Genomic DNA, 13,776 nt, shown 5'->3' with positions numbered 1-13,776 from the left:
GTTGGTGTAATTTGCTGTATGTACAAGGTCACACAATTTACCATTTTATCTCAGCTTTTCTAACACCCAATCCTACTTGTAATCACCTTTCACCAAGTATTTCAACTGGTAAAAGTAGTAAGAGCTATAAGCATTAAAATATAACCCCCATCAATCAAGTCATTTTGAGACGAAAAAAAAATTCTCTGACAAGGAAGGAGATGTAAAAATGTCACTTTTTGGCAAGTGGAAAGCTGCGTTTAGTGGGTTGTTTGGGCTCTTTCAAGGTATTTCAAGTGGTACAAAAAAAGATTGGGTGAGCTATAATCTTTGAAATCCTCCTATGAGTGAAATCAAGTCATTTTGGCACAGAAAAACACTTAAAGTGATCTGTACATGTGTTGAATGAACTCCCTCGCCACAGTGGAATGAATGGTTTCCGTGGCCAGACATCTGATATAAAGCACACTGACAAAATAAATGAATAAATAAATAGTGGTTTCAAGAACTTTCAAACTAATAATCAACACTAACAGGCCAATAAATAATTTGTAATATACCAATGCTAATCTAATATATTGGCATATTAACCCTATCCTGATCTGCTTTTGTTAGTATTTCAGTTTATTGGGATCAGAACATAGGTAAAGTGGGCAGGTTGTACAGTCTGTTGATCCCTGAGTCAATGGAAAATCCTGTGCGGCCCCAGCTGGCTAGGCCTACCTGGCGTATCTCTCCTTATCTCCACCAGGAATCTGATCATCATCATACCTACAGAAAAGAGAGGACACAGCATGTAACACAACGTACACATGCGCAGGTGGATGGTATCACGTAGCAGCTTCACTATTCACATTTCTCACATGCAATGGTTGTCACATATTAATGTACAGAGCAGATGGTTCAAGTTTGATAGTAACAACATGGGTAAAACTGGACAAAACAGGGTGCCAATGGCTGGTGCAGTGATAAAGGTTTCCTGTTCTACTCTGAGTAAGGAAAGCTAAACACTATGATTTCTTACATTCTGGGTTTTATTTTTAGATTTGTGGTAATTCATATTTTTTTTATATTAACTAACAAACTTAACAGCTGACATTAATGGACTCTAACAACAGTAAAGTAAATAAGGTAATACGACAAGAGCATAATTGACATATTGGGAAATAAGTGGGTTAAACACCCGATTTAAACAAACTAGGTTTATTTACAACCTGTCTAATTGTTTGAGCACTCATGTTGTTGCCCTACTGTACTATGGAAGCCAATAACAGCAAAAGAAAATTGAGTCTCATGAGCAACCAAATACCTGATTGCAAAATGTAATCACTATTGAATATTTAATGTTAGAATGTACATATCACACTGAATTTACAGCAGGCATGGTGCACTGGTAGAACAGTTCAAGATGTGATTATTGTGTATCAGATACAATTTGTGATGAACACAAGATGCATTGATTGAACATCGTCATCAGTAAAATCCTATTTATTTGTATATAATTATTAGTAGAAGCCCTATGCCTTCATCATTTAAACATGTGACCAATCATTTTATATTTAGAGTCCTCCTCTCTAAACTGTTTCTCAAGCTGCTTAAGAAGAACCTAAGAAATACAATCAAACTATCTGTACCATTATGTATTGCATAGCATCATATTCTTTGGATCGTATCGTGTTGAATAAAATCATGTCGAATAAGGGTGAATTGTATCGTATCACACTGGTAATTGCTTTATATGTTTCTTTAATGTATGGGATCGTAGCAATGCATTGAGATGCATATCACATCTGCCTCAGTGATGGAAATACACATCCGTAGTTATAGCAGAACTGCTGCATATAAATGTAGCCAATAATAAAAGTAACCATAACTAACCCTGAAAAGACCCAGACTGTTCTTTCACCTGTCCATTACAGTACAGGGACACTAGTTGGAAAATGATAGAGTCACTCCTAACTTAAAAACAGTGCAGAGTACGAAAAGGCAAATGTCAATAAATTTAGAAATTGTAGCATGAAATGTAATCTATGCTAAGTGCACCACAACCCCTCCCCCCCAATCCCCAGAAACACTGTGGTTTGGGTTGTGTGTCACATACTGAGAGGCAGGGCAAACTAAAGCTCCTGGCTATGGGAAACAGCAGTGAATTATGTATTTTATGGGAATAGCATGTATACAAAGTGTATGCACAGTGGCAAACCCTTTCACAGTATGAATGTGAGGCTTTCCTGCAGCCAGATAAATCAAACATGTACTGCTACTGTCAATTATTAAGAGTGCAGTTCCTCCTGTGTTCAGCAGAGAGCAGCTCCTCCTCCCCACTGTCACTACAGCAACAAATCCACTGTTGTCAGCTCAGAAATAAAGCACTCACTGTACGTCCTAAAGACTTACACACTACACAATGTGAGAAGGAAGAAAAGGAAAACAAGTTGAGAAAAAATTAAATATGAGAGGACGATTGAGATGCAGTGACAAAGAAGGACTTGAGTCTCTCTTTAAAAAAATGAATACATAACAGATAACAGACAATTTTACAAGTAAATCCTGAGGTGTCCATGCAGCAGTCAATGTTACAAACATAGGGTATCTGCAGGGTTCGCAAAGACGAATCTGGACTTTTTAAGACCTTTTTCATGCTATGTTACAGTTTGGTAAGGTGTATGCATACTGTATCATTAACCCATTTTTTAATTCAAAGACTGCAGTGAATGTCCATTTCACTATCTTTCATTTATCGTACCTGCGGATACCCTGGATCAGGAACTGTGGGACTTTGTGAACTAGTTCTAAAACATTTCAGACAGCACCGGTGCAATCTGCTTTCGGTGGTCTCACCTTGAAAATTTGCTAGGTCCCTCTCCGTCTTCGTCATCAAAGTCCATTCTGAGAAACAACCACAGGAAACACAGTTACAATTTCTAGTAGACTGAGAGCTGATGGCTCTCCCGTGACTAAGTTCCACATTATATCCACAGTGATAACTTTAGAGAGCGGCAGACATCAGTTTAAATGTTTAGACTTCCTCATTGTGTCTGCTGACACATAAACCGATACATTATTGTGTTTATCTGGCCGGCAGTGGGTCGTGCTGCAACTTATTTCTTTCTTGTGCAACATTTTGATTCTTTCATATATTGTATCATTTTGAGGGGGAACCCTATTGTGACCACAGCCTTCAGTATATACATGTATACAGTAGAATAAGCCACTATAAACCTACATAAAGGAAAAGCAGCATTTGAATACTGATTTGCATGTCAGTTACCACGGCAATGGTTAAAGCTTTGAAGCATTTGGATCAGCCCTAGAAATCAGCTATCTGTGACAAGAGTTAGCCATGGTGTCATGATGATGGGTTAAAAAGCTAACATCAGTGCTTCTGAGAAAAACAATTCAGGAACAGACATGCAAAAGACAGGAAGGTAAATCTGACCAGGAAGGAGCTGTGTGGCTTTAAATTACTTTGAACATTATTAATAGATGCAAACACTGTACAAAAAGCATCGCAGTATGGTAACAGCATGGTGGGCCGCCACATTTTACAAACACGGCTTTATAAAATAAACTGCAAACCTGACTGTAGTGGAAACAGAAAGGGCGATGGAAATGGAAGGCAGAGCTGCGTGACATGGAGCGGCACGATGCACGCCCTGTTTGTGCCTCTGCATACATTGTCCTCGAGTAGACAGAGGACTATTAACATGGAAATGTTCAGAGAAACCATCAAGCTGGATTACTATTATGGAGCCACTTGTTGAGAAGTTCAGAGGTTTAAATGGAGAAATTCACTGGCAGGCTACCATGACTCATCCTCATCTTGTTTAGCTTTTTAACTCCAAAAATATTCTTAACAAGTGTGTCACATTATACACATACAGCAGTCATCACAACTGTTCCAGCTAAAACAAGTGACTGCATCAACGAGCCGTAGGTCAGCAAGGCTTGAATGGGGCCAGTTGCTCATAGCTTGGCTCAGTGCTACAGGTGGGAAATAGAAAAGATTCTCTCTCTCAGTATGAATAACTCCATATCACAATGTCAACATATATTATGACATAATGCACGGTGTGGAAAATCAATTGAGAAACCATTAGTGGATAAAATGAGCACATACTAGGAGTGTCCAATCCAATCCAACATGACTATAAATCAGCAACGTTGCCCACCGTGGTCCAACACACCCACAGACATTGTACCATGATACCAACAGAATGGTGAAACTGTCATATTGCCTACCCCTGTTCAGCTCAATTACCCCCATCCTCTTAATCACAGCAAGAGTACCACCCTCTCGTTTAGCTGTTGTTCAACTAGCAGCTGCCAACCATAGTTCCTACAGGAAGAAATGCATTTTGGGATTTCACTCCCATGCCACCCTCTCTCAGGTACAGTTTTGAACCCTTACTGGATTATTCTCATCACTGCGTGCATCCCTAAATGATTTCACCAAATGAACAAATTATACTGCTAGCTAACTTGACTAAATCTCTCTGTTTACTGAGTGCAAATAGATCAATTTTAGTAGAAAATAACCCCATGTAAAACACTGACAGTCCCTCTCTTCTTGCAGCTACACTGGGAACAGATGAGGCCTTGGTTCTATACACGCAGCACGTCAATAATCCGATTGCTCCCCTACCCTTGACCTTATTGTTGCAAGGATGGCTCACAGTGCACAGAGGACAGACAGAGACGGAGCAGAGCTTTACGTCAAAACACCAATGTGTCTGAATTTCACAAGTAGTCAAATGTTTAGCAGTGTGAAGACAGTTCTTCTACAGGCTAATTTTAAGATGCTGCTGGCATTTGTGGGAGTGTGTGTGTGTGTCAGCAGTAAGAGGACAGACAGATAGACAGAGCAGAGCTTTTCTTCATCACGCTGAAATGTCTGAATATAACAAATGTTCAACAGGGGAAACTAGCGACTTCTACAGGCTACTTTGTGCTAGTTTCAGTTGGATAGTGGATGGAGTAACTGTATCGTTTATCATTCACTCGCCGGTTTCTTTGCCTGTTTGCAGTCTTTTGTCATGCGCACACAGGGCCTAACTAGAAGCATTGCCGATTGCCTGTTGAAAGTAAAATGCCACTTGCTGGCGGTAAACCGAGCAACTCACTCGCCCCCAATTGGTAAAAAATAATTCAACGCGCCGTTTTCTCCGGAACTGACTGCAGAGTTGGCTAAGGAGGGTTCAGAGTTGCACATACTCAGTGCAAATGTGGAATAGTGGCGGATAAATAATAAATAAATACATGTTTTAGAATTTTAAAGTTTATGAGCTGAAGGGCAAGCAAGCATTGTAACTACACTGGAAACAGGAGTTTAGTTGGGTGGCGTTAGAGGACATGGGTGAAACTCCAACTCTTTGTTGCAGTTTGCTGCAATTTTTGAGAGAAAGGCGAATAAAACAGTTGTTTTTCAAAGCCATTCAAGTTTCTGAAAACTAACCTGTTTAAACACTAACCTTTGCCAGAAATCTAGAAGATCAGGTTTCCCTAATCCCCTACCAAGATGAGGAAAACCAGGTTTGTTTTTACAGTCAGTTTCAGAAATCATCTTACTGGAGAGCGCTGACTCTAACCTGGATGCTTACGTCTATGTGAATGCCTTGTATGGTGTGTTTACTAAAGCCCCCTCCCCCACACCTAAGCTGCTCTCACTACTCAGTTTGCATGCATGATCTGACTGACGGCTTCATGCACCATGGGAGCTGTGTGTCTGTTGTTGTCTTAGGATAGAGGGATATAGAACTCAACTACAACCTGCCTCATCTACACACACACACACACACACACACATACATCTGCCTAAATCCAGGTCTGTATTATTTATTCATGTTTATGTATGCATGTGCGTGCATTGGTTAAATGCACTGCTTTGGCCCCTGAGGATTATATTTACAAGGTACTGAACTCATGTACAATGCCCCCCCATACACACAAAATGTTAGACTTAAGCAGCCCCCGTGTTTATCCAACTCATTACTTTATTGCTTCAAAGCTAAAGCAGAATCTTAAAATTCCATTTACATGTCAAATGGGGTTCCATTCATAACAAACACTTTCTAAAAGCTCTCCACCACACTGCTTCTTGTTCTTTCTTTTTCCAATGACAGACAAAAGAGTGGATGAAGAGGACAATCTTTAAACTGAGTTTAACACTTGAAAAAGACACACACCGTCCTGTTGCTAGGTGTCAGAAAACAATACTGTCACAAGAGCTTCAACCATTGGGCATCAAATTCAAGTTTGTATTATGTACACAACAATTCCAGTGAAGCATTCATTGGCAATAAAGTTTTTAGATCTCAGGCTCTCTCCAACTGTGCTCTTACAGATATGTAAATATATATATGTAGAAATAAAAATCACCTATATGGAACAAAAGCTAATTTGAATCTATGACATAAAATACTGCAGCAACAATATAGGACTAACAGATTCTTTAATGGATTGGACAATGGTTTTCTGCACTGGTGCATTAATCCACATGTTCTGGGATTGTCTAAAACTCTGTGGACGTGGAAGTATCACAGCCTCGCCCGGTGCCTGCATTTTTGGCACCATCACAAAGTGCCCTGTCAGTAGGATAGACAGACAGACTTAATGCAGCACCTGCATCTTCTTAAGTTTACGCTTCCGCTTTTCAGCTTGGGTTGGGTTAATTAACATGCAGACAGTGGAAAAAAGCAGTTAATACACCAGTGAATTGTGTAGTGCAGTGTGAAGGTCCCTTCCTAGTGGAAATAAACTACAAGAGCTCCTATTCTGCTTTGTATTTACAAACAGGTCAATTTGGAGCAAAGTGGAAAACTGTTGTATCTCTGTTTCAAGATTTGAATGCAAATGTAAAAAAAAAAAACTACACAGAAGGACTTGCATAATCCCTGGTTGAGAATGTGCACTAACAAGACAGACATTAGGTTGACTGATGTAGGATTACATGTGTGGACAATTTCCACAGCAGGTAAGCAATGATGCTGAGTCAAGGTGAGCGATGAAGATACTTACCCTCCTGATCTCCTCTTGCCCCCACGGCCTGGCACAGCTCCTCCCATTCTCACCTGGCCCGCCCCAACTGCTCCCGGCATCGCTACTGTCCCCGGCAACTCGCTGCCCATCTCTGGAAGACAACAGCAACAACCATTAAACATACAGTGTTTCCAACTAGATACATGTTAGAAATACTTTCAGTGTGTTGTTTTCAGCAGCTCTTCTGAAGCATGTTTCATCTGACAAATACTGAAATGATGTAAAAGATGTAGGTGGAAGCCCTCCTGATGTATCTGTACATCACCACTGCCGATCAATGAAAATCAGATTTAGATATATTATGCTCTACATGTCTTATGTCAGAAAGGTCCCCTGTGGAGTTACTGTGTATTTATCTTGGACAATGGATGAATGCACATGTATGGTATCATAACCCTGCAGATGGTTTTGAGCTGTTCCACTGATGGTGTTAGTAAGACACAAAATATAACACATGCATAGACAAAAGGACATTCCCAACAAGCAAATGTACAGATCACGGCTGCAACCAACCATTCTTTTCATTAGAGCTCAAAGATGGGTGAGTGTGGAAAATCCAGTACCATGTCAGATACCATAATAGAGAGTGAGCAACAGCACAGCAAGTAACCTAACTAACTTTAGCTATGTTTTGGGTTGGCAAACTGTCACTACTGTTGCTGCTGTTATTTCCCAGAGGCAGCTCCAGACTGCCACACTCACAACTCTCCTGCTGCTGTACCTAACATCACAACAGCAGCAGATCTTGACAAACTGTGGGCAAGTCATTAACGTCACCAAACACACAAATCCTTAGTGTTGTGTGGCTCGGTCCGATCCCCTCTGTTTGTTTCCACTTTACAGAGCCACGGTTGCACACAGAGAGCAGAAAGCTAGCAGACCGTGTGGAGATGTTTGCTGTATGTAAAAAAGAATCGCTTATCCCACCTTTAATCTATTGAATATTTAGTGGATTAATCAATATATCCACAAAATGAATTAGAAAATAGTGAAAATGTTGACAATATGAGAGCTTGGCTCATTTTGCCCAAAGAGGTTCAACTCAGCTTAATTACAAAGCTGTGAGGCTACAAGCAGCAAATTCTGCTTAAAACATGACTCATACTGAAGGATTGTCAGTCACACCTTAAATGATGGTAAAGAGGACTGGGTTCTGTAGAGCCATCAGTGTCCACAGAGCTCCATGCTGCAGCCTGGATACCAGAGTCAATCTGACAATGATTAACAAATGCACAGGTATTCCTGCACAGGCCCTTCACAAAGCTTCCATTCAGTGAAGCCAACATCAACTGCCACTGTGCTGTGTGTCACCGTGGCTGAGAGGAGTTATGCTCTGCGCCGCTTCAACCTCCAGCTTCCTCTCATATTTACCTCTCGCTCTCTCTCACTGCCACTCCACTTGCTCCTCGCTCGTCCACCAATCCATTCTGTTTGCCTTGCTGTTTTCCTCTCCATCTCTTCGCTCTATTCACTCACTCACTCATTCCGCTAGATGCAATGGATAGGCCAAACAAACCCTGCGGTATGCCCCAGTGCACCGAGTAGCATAGTTAATATTTGATACAGTGTTCCAGAGAAACACACATGCTCAATCCAAGTCTTCCATCATTCATTCATGAAGTGTTTGTGAGTAACACGGGGCTCTAAACCAGCTTCATCTGATTAAGACACAGCTTCATGTGACCATCAGAGCGGTCACTGAGCCCAGCAGCAACAGCACACACTGCTGCCTCTGTCCTGGCACTCTCAACACAGCTCGTGTACAGCCAGTCACTGTTACACCTGGGCCATGAAGTCATACTTTTTCAGAATCACATTTCCTGATCAATTATGAGAACACAAAATGATCCAAAAGTGCAATTTCAAGTTTTTGCTGCCAAAACAGGGGTGACCTACACTCAGCACAGACCCTAAACATATCCTGTGTAGATACAGAGAAGGGTTTTAAAGACTTGCAGACGGTGTGAGAGCAGCCTGCAGTCTGCCTCACTCTGCTGTTCTCTCTCAGAGAGAAGGACCTTTCTCTGGCCTGTTTAATCAAAGTGGTGCTGACGTTGCAACAGCGTTACAAAGCTACAGCACATTGATTGTGTCGAGGCTACAGTCAACATTACCAAGTGTCTGCAACAACAAAAAGTCCACAAATGTTAATATTGGCAGGTGCTGGCCTGTGCTGAACAACAATGGATGGCACTATGTCTGTGCTGGGACTGAATTTGAATGTGGCATGGAAAATTGATGCTTGAATGAAGAACAATGCATTTAGTTATTGAACTCTTACTATAGTATGCCATAGAGCAGCTGTTTGGGTCCATCTTTGAACCCATTAGAAACATGATGTGTTTGATTTCAGTCTGATCTGATCTTCCTGAGCCAAACAGCTGATCACAAATATTCTTCATACAGCGTATGATTTTGGAGGTGGGTTGTTATGTGTCTGAAACAGGTTTTTCTGCAGAGCCTGTCCTGTGCTGCTCCACTCTTTGCTATAATCCCTGTGTGATTCTCCAGGCTGGGGGCCTGCTCACTGCCATCTACTGTCGCAAATACACTCACTATAGATACGTACCTCATCCAACCCCACTTCAACAACACTACAGAGAACTATACCTTCAACAGATTTTCAGCTAACCCTGCAATAACTCATTTGTTTGGCCGCTGGGATACAGCGTGAACAAGTTGTGAACATGTAAGTTGATTGCTTACATGTCCAGCAGCTACGGAGCGACTGCATTATCATTCACTGGGGGTCGTGTTTCTGACCACCTGCTCTATTCAAAGTGTGACTAACCTAAATTCTGCTAACTCTCTCCCTCCCAGCAAACTGTAGAAATGAAGCAGAGAGAATCATATAGGACGGTGTGTGAGGCAGGAGGCAGCGCCGTCTAAAGCGCCATGTAGACTCGCCGCTGCCGACCTGTCGCGTGACGTCACGGGAGCGCCGTAACTATTTATACGTTGCCGCTGGTGGTCGCGACACTAGTTGCAGTATTCTGAAACAGAGTGGCACAACTGTTTGCTATTCTACCGCACTAGAAAGAGAAAGAAGAAAGGTAACCAATGGCGGCCCTTCCTTTTTTGATTTTCCAAATCCGTCGCCCGGAGGTTCTTCTAAATTTTCCGGCATATGGGTTAGTTTCTCTGTGAAAAGGTTCACATTGTCCTCACAGCGGAGCCAGCAGCCCGTACATTCCCTTGTTGTTGTATGTAGCCATGGTGTACTAGTACTATGAAGTGATGACCACTCTTTTTCATCATGTTTTACACCCGTATTATGAGGAGTGATCTTTCTTTCCTTCTGTAGCACAACAGTAGGCTGCTGTCACTGTAAAGCTGTGGTATCATGGAGCTGACAGTCTCTACCTTCCTTTAAAGGATGCCAAGTGTTTCAGGATTAAGCAGCTCCAGTCCATCAGAAGCCTGCTGTAACTCAGTCACATATGCATCTTCAGACAGCCAGAGCTAAAAGCCCCGAGGTCAGAGGCATTAATGAGAGTGTGGGGAGAGCGGGGGGAACGCTGCATGCTTTCTCCTTTTCAATCACTGCTCTCCCTCAGACAAGGTTGTTTCTATTCTCTCTCTCTTCCCTGTCAACCTTTCTTTTTTCCCTCCAGTCTTTTCCCCATCCACCAGTCTATCAAACAGCCTCAGGCACATTTATCATTCACAAAAGGTCAATTAGAATACACACACAAACAGAAGAAGAAACAAGTTTCTTTTGGACAAAAACTTCACCAATTAAATGCAAACAAAGAGAACTAGGCGTACAATCAGTATATGTCACTAATGTATTGATCTGGTAAACAATACTAACTGTTCAAACCTCTCTCACAATGCTGGATTCCTGCTTTTTATGCAATTGGTCTGAAATGAATTCTTTTTGAGTAGGGTTCCCCCTGAACAAGAATTTCACTATCTTGAGACGTGGATGTTTGACACTTTCTCAAACAACTGATCAGTTCATTGATCAGTTGTTGATCATGATTTCTGGCTTGCACTAATTCACATTATTATAGGGTGTATTCACACGTGACTCATTTGGAGCTCAGTTGTTGACACCAGGAGGGCTTTTTATATGTGCGTCGGCACATGTGAACACAGCAACCTCACTCGGAGAGGAGAAAACACAAGCTGGCTGGGATTACCCAGAAAGGGTGGTGTCGACTGTGGTCCAGTCAAACCCTGGAGCGGTTTCATTTGTGGAGTGAAAGCAAGCGGACCGACCACCAGCATTTTGTGCTGCTACATTTGTGTTTTTAGCTCGATTTCAAAGGCTAAAGACCATGAAAGAGAGTGTGACAGCAGTCCCACAGTTATAAGCCCCACATCATTGCTGTCCTTTTTCGTCCTGTCTCTACCTGTTAGTTAGAATTCATAACACGCTGCCAATGTGCAGTCAAATAATGCTTACAATCACTTCTTTGAGCTCTCTGTGACACCAAAGAACAAGTACACACATCAGAAGCCTCAAAGTGCTGTATAATGTGTGAGTCAGTGGAAGTGGATTCTGTGGGTCCTGATGATGCAGGATGACAATCACAAGTGAGCTACTCTATAGCTTCATGTTCCCCCTCTTGGTTAGTTTGTACAAAGTCAGTGTGGCCAGGAACGACCACCACTACAACAATGTATCATGTGTCTGGATCAAATGAACCAATCCACTGGTATGAATACACACACAGAATCCCTGGACTGGGGGGCTTGGACTGTTTCAAGACCTCACATTACACTGTGGGCATTTTAACAGCAGTTCAGCATTAGTTTGTGCTATTTTACACAGTAAACTCATTTGGCAAATACTTTTTTTGAAAGTTGTCATTTCCCAACCAACCAGTTCAGCTGATTGAAAAGAGCCATTCTAACAGTATGGTTATCATGTCATGTTTGATTGTGTGTTGAATATTTGCTGAAAATGACTGAAAACACTGTGACAGTTGTCTGTATAGTGCAGTACTGCTGCACTGCTTGCTGTGTGTACTTTATGGCCCTGCAGTCCCCTCTGTCCTCTCTGAACACCTTCTCATTAGATCATTTCACTTGTCATGTTTCACATGCTCTTACTCCAATTGGATCTGAGCTCAGCTGGAGATAATCCCACAGTGACACAGCAGGCCCACATCCCCGGCCCCGGGTATCTGGGCTGAGGTCAATGCGCTGCCTATAGCGCCAAGCGGTAGGACTGATCACAGATCAGCTGGCTAACTTTGTCCTCCTCTGGCTACAGCGGCAACAGCGGCAGCGTTAGGCATGACTTCATTCTTCTAACTGGGTATGATGAGCGGGTTGAGGAGCTGCACGGGGCTCACTGCACGAGTGGATCATCACAGCCAACATGCAGGGGACCACAATGCCATAGGCTTGTCCCTGGCCTGGACCGTTAAAGATGTGACTCTCACCGCAATGACTGACTGACAGACGAGACAAACAGGACGGATTTCTACCCACAGTGCCCTTCTTTAACCTGACAGGGGTTATTTTCTCCTCTGTTCATTGCTCATTCTAACAGCACCTCATCTCAACACTTTGCATGCAGCCACGGTGCTAATAACCCACCAATTCTTTATTTATATTCCCTTTCATTTACATTGCCAATGAAGAGACACAGAGCGTGAGGTAGAGGATGGTTGACCTCTTTTCATAAGGAGGGCACAGCAGCTCAGAGACTCTGCCCTTTACACCGGGAGAGACAGCTGCTTTCACTCTTATTTTCTTTTACCCACACACTCATAAGTTGTATTTTGAGAGGCTGGAAGCTAAAAGCTGCCATGTTTCATACCAGGGTTTTTTCTCTGGATTTACGTCACAATAAGGATTTTTTTTAAATAGCCACTATAACTGATAGATACCTGCTTCTCGTGGCCAATACGTATAAGATAACCAATCATTTCACACATTTATATTTTAAAAAGAAGTTCATAACCGGTATTTTATGCAAACATGGCTCTTTTTTCCTTTTTAGATAGGATAGCTGAAGATTTTCAGGATAAGGGGAAGAGAGAGGGGATTTTTTCAATGGTACATTTGTGTTTTTTGCACAATTTCAAAGGCATGCAGCAAAGGGCCACTGGTGAGAACTCAAACCTGTGGCAGGCTGGACTCAAACTGTGACCACTGCAGCAGGGACCCAGCCCCTGCACACAGAGCGCCACCAGGTGAGCTATCCGGGCGCGCCTGCAGCCCATCGGTTCATTTGTCAATCATTTTCTCAACTAATCGATTACTTGTTTGATCCATAAAACGTCCGAAAATTGTGAAAAATGTTCATTTGAGCAACCGAAGTCAGAGAATTTGGAGATTTTTTCAGATTAATCGATTATCAAAATAGTTAGCGGTTAATTTAATAGTCGACAACCAATTGTTGGTAAGGTAAGAAAGGTTAAGCTGTAGTTAGCAAAGATGGGTGACTTATGTTTCCACAGCTCTGACAAACTATTGTTGTTTACACAAAAAAAACAACAGTTCCCACTCTTCAAATGGTCCTTTAGTTTTTGGTGTGAAGTACATTAAAAAAACTTCACAAACATATTGGCTTTCATAGAACATAAAGCATCAAACATTTTGCATTAGAATTCAAAATAAAATGGCTATAACTGTATTATCAACATATCAATATCCATTTCCCATCATCAACCGATAACTTATGAGCACAAGGGCTGGGCGATATGGACCAAAAGTCACATCCCCATATATTTAGCCTGAATATCGATATACGATATATATCCCCATATGTTTTCTGCAAAGTGAGAGCAAATGTTCAGT

At 41.9% G+C, this 13,776-nt stretch overlaps 1 protein-coding gene across 2 annotated transcripts in view; it reads right to left on the bottom strand.

Annotated features, from left to right (window-relative positions):
* arnt2 (aryl-hydrocarbon receptor nuclear translocator 2) overlaps positions 1-13,776 on the bottom strand; it is a gene marked incomplete in the record, with an annotated part of 69,084 nt that overhangs the window by 53,387 nt on the left and 1,921 nt on the right. Inside the window, 3 exon segments of one of the 2 annotated variants that reach the window (XM_035651728.1) lie at positions 703-750; positions 2,821-2,868; positions 6,997-7,108. In XM_035651728.1, coding sequence (XP_035507621.1) covers positions 703-750; positions 2,821-2,868; positions 6,997-7,108 — 208 coding nt within the window. 2 annotated transcript variants of the gene reach the window in all.

The sequence above is a fragment of the Morone saxatilis genome, unplaced genomic scaffold (assembly GCF_004916995.1).
Source record: "Morone saxatilis isolate NCDOM2014 unplaced genomic scaffold, NCSU_SB_2.0 Contig11, whole genome shotgun sequence".
In the NCBI taxonomy this organism is placed as follows: Eukaryota; Metazoa; Chordata; class Actinopteri; family Moronidae; genus Morone; species Morone saxatilis.
This window is presented reverse-complemented; position numbering and strand designations above follow the sequence as displayed.